At 39.6% G+C, this 1,947-nt stretch overlaps 2 protein-coding genes across 2 annotated transcripts in view; both read left to right on the top strand.

Moving 5' to 3' along the window:
- The window catches only part of LOC106873268 (galactose-3-O-sulfotransferase 2), a 23,524-nt gene extending 23,186 nt beyond the window's left edge, over positions 1 to 338 (top strand). The window contains exon 4 of the mRNA XM_052974966.1: positions 4 to 338. Within this exon, the coding sequence (XP_052830926.1) occupies positions 4 to 338 (335 nt within the window). The remainder of the gene's footprint in view (positions 1 to 3) is intronic.
- Positions 339 to 356: 18 nt separating this feature from the next.
- LOC106873269 (neuropeptide CCHamide-2 receptor) lies at positions 357 to 1,307 on the top strand. The gene has a single exon (XM_014920561.1). It carries the CDS (start codon positions 357 to 359, stop codon positions 1,305 to 1,307), a length of 951 nt encoding a protein of 316 aa, XP_014776047.1.
- Positions 1,308 to 1,947: the final 640 nt, after the last annotated feature.

The raw sequence follows: 1,947 nt of genomic DNA, 5'->3' as shown, positions 1-1,947 counted from the left end.
CAGCATCATCACTACTAACACAACTATCTATTCTGTCCTACACGGCCAGCACAAATATCAACATCACCCTTATTTCCAATACCGCCACCATCATAACGACCATCACTCCGCCGATTATTAATATCTACGTCGTCACTGCAGTCGCTGCCGCCGCCGCCATAACCGCCACCACCATTTCATCTCATACAGAGCTCGGTAGCAATAACAGTGGAAGAATCTTCCTCAGCTTGATTACGACACCAAAGCGAGGTCAGTTTGTAACCGAGACAGGCTTTGGTTGCGACAGTCGACAGCCGACAGTCGACAGCCGACAGCCGACAGCCGACAGCCGACAGTAATAGAGCCACAAAAGCAGCATGGATGTTATGATTATCTGGAAGGTTTTCCCTCTAGTATATGTCATCATCGGAACTTTGGGCAACCTCTTAGTCATGATAATTTTCTTGAGGAATAAAGATTTGCGTCGTTCACCCAATACAATAATCATGTTCTTCACTTCACTCATAGACATCGCCCTTCTTTACACGTCGTTGCTGTGGAAATGGTACATTTATTCGGATTATCCACATGATAAAAAAGTCGGCGATGTCTTGTGCAAATTTCGCCAATGGATTGCCGTCTCGTTCGGCATGATGGAACCATGGTTTTTGATAATTGTTACGTTTCAGCGAACTTGGTTGATATATCGTCCACTCAGCAGTCTCGGTCAGACGAAAAGCCAGCGAAGATCAATTCTGGAAGTGGTATGTTTTATGATATTCGTTCTTCTCATAAATTCCCACCTCTTGTACGATTTAGACAAAGGCAATCAAATGAACATTAAACGTTTCATCTGCTGTGACCTTAAATCGCCCTATCTTCAAGTTTATATCACGTGGCTGAAACTACAGGCGATCAGCACGTTCATTCTACCCACTTTTCTAATCTTAATTTTGGACATAAGCCTTTTATATCGGTTAGGATTCTTCTGCTGCGAGTCCAGCGCTAAATATCGCCGGGTGAATAACAACCCCAATTCTGTGACGGCTAGTGCAACACGCAATGTGACGCTTATATTCGCTATAAATATAGTTTACTTGGTCACATCTATTCCTACAGCAATCTTTAGTATTTCTGGTTCGCAAGATTTAGATTTCAACATCGTTTGCAATATACTTCTCTACATTCGCAATACGTTCGGTTTCCTTACATATCTAACCAACAGCCTCTTTCGGAAGACGATTTCGTCAATGTTTAGCAAAAGATTTAACGCCTGCTGTCGAAGGCACTCAAACAATACGATCACTCCCGAAAACGGTACAATATGAAAGAAATTGTTTTTGAATTATGGATATTACTAAATTGAAAAGAGAGAAAAATGCACGAACAAAACAGGAACTTAAAATGAAACTATCATACATACGCTCTCGCACGCGCGCACACACATACATGGTCACCAGACTAGTTCACTATGCGGCGCTACTTCCCTGTACCTTTCACTGTACAGTATTAATAAATCCGTATCACCTATACTAATATACAGGTACCTTTATTTCATTTAACTATTTAAGGAAATTTAAAATTTGCTTAATTTAAAGGTGACCAACTCAGAATAAAAAGCAAAAATAATCTGGAAAAAGTTTTCTAACCGAAAGTTCCTGAAAATTGATGTTGTGCTTGTATCAAAAATTATACAGCATACAAATATGTTGTGTAATATTAGGCTGTCCGGAAAGTTCGTGCCGATTTTTAAAGGAAAAGAAAAAAAGTCAATAGATACTTGCCATTACATTTTTAATCAACCAAATATGAACCATTTTGGTGCTGCACAATGCGTCCCCATCTTTCCTTTAACTTGAAAATACCCTCTTAAAAGAATTGAGGTGGATTCATGGCAAATAAGTCGAAAGGTAAGCTACTATAAATCGGAACGAACTTTCCGGACAACCCAATATATATATATATATA

Source organism: Octopus bimaculoides, chromosome 20, assembly GCF_001194135.2.
Source record: "Octopus bimaculoides isolate UCB-OBI-ISO-001 chromosome 20, ASM119413v2, whole genome shotgun sequence".
NCBI lineage: Eukaryota > Metazoa > Mollusca > Cephalopoda > Octopoda > Octopodidae > Octopus > Octopus bimaculoides.
Note: the sequence above shows the minus strand (reverse complement) of the source record. Positions and strands in the feature narration are given on the sequence as shown.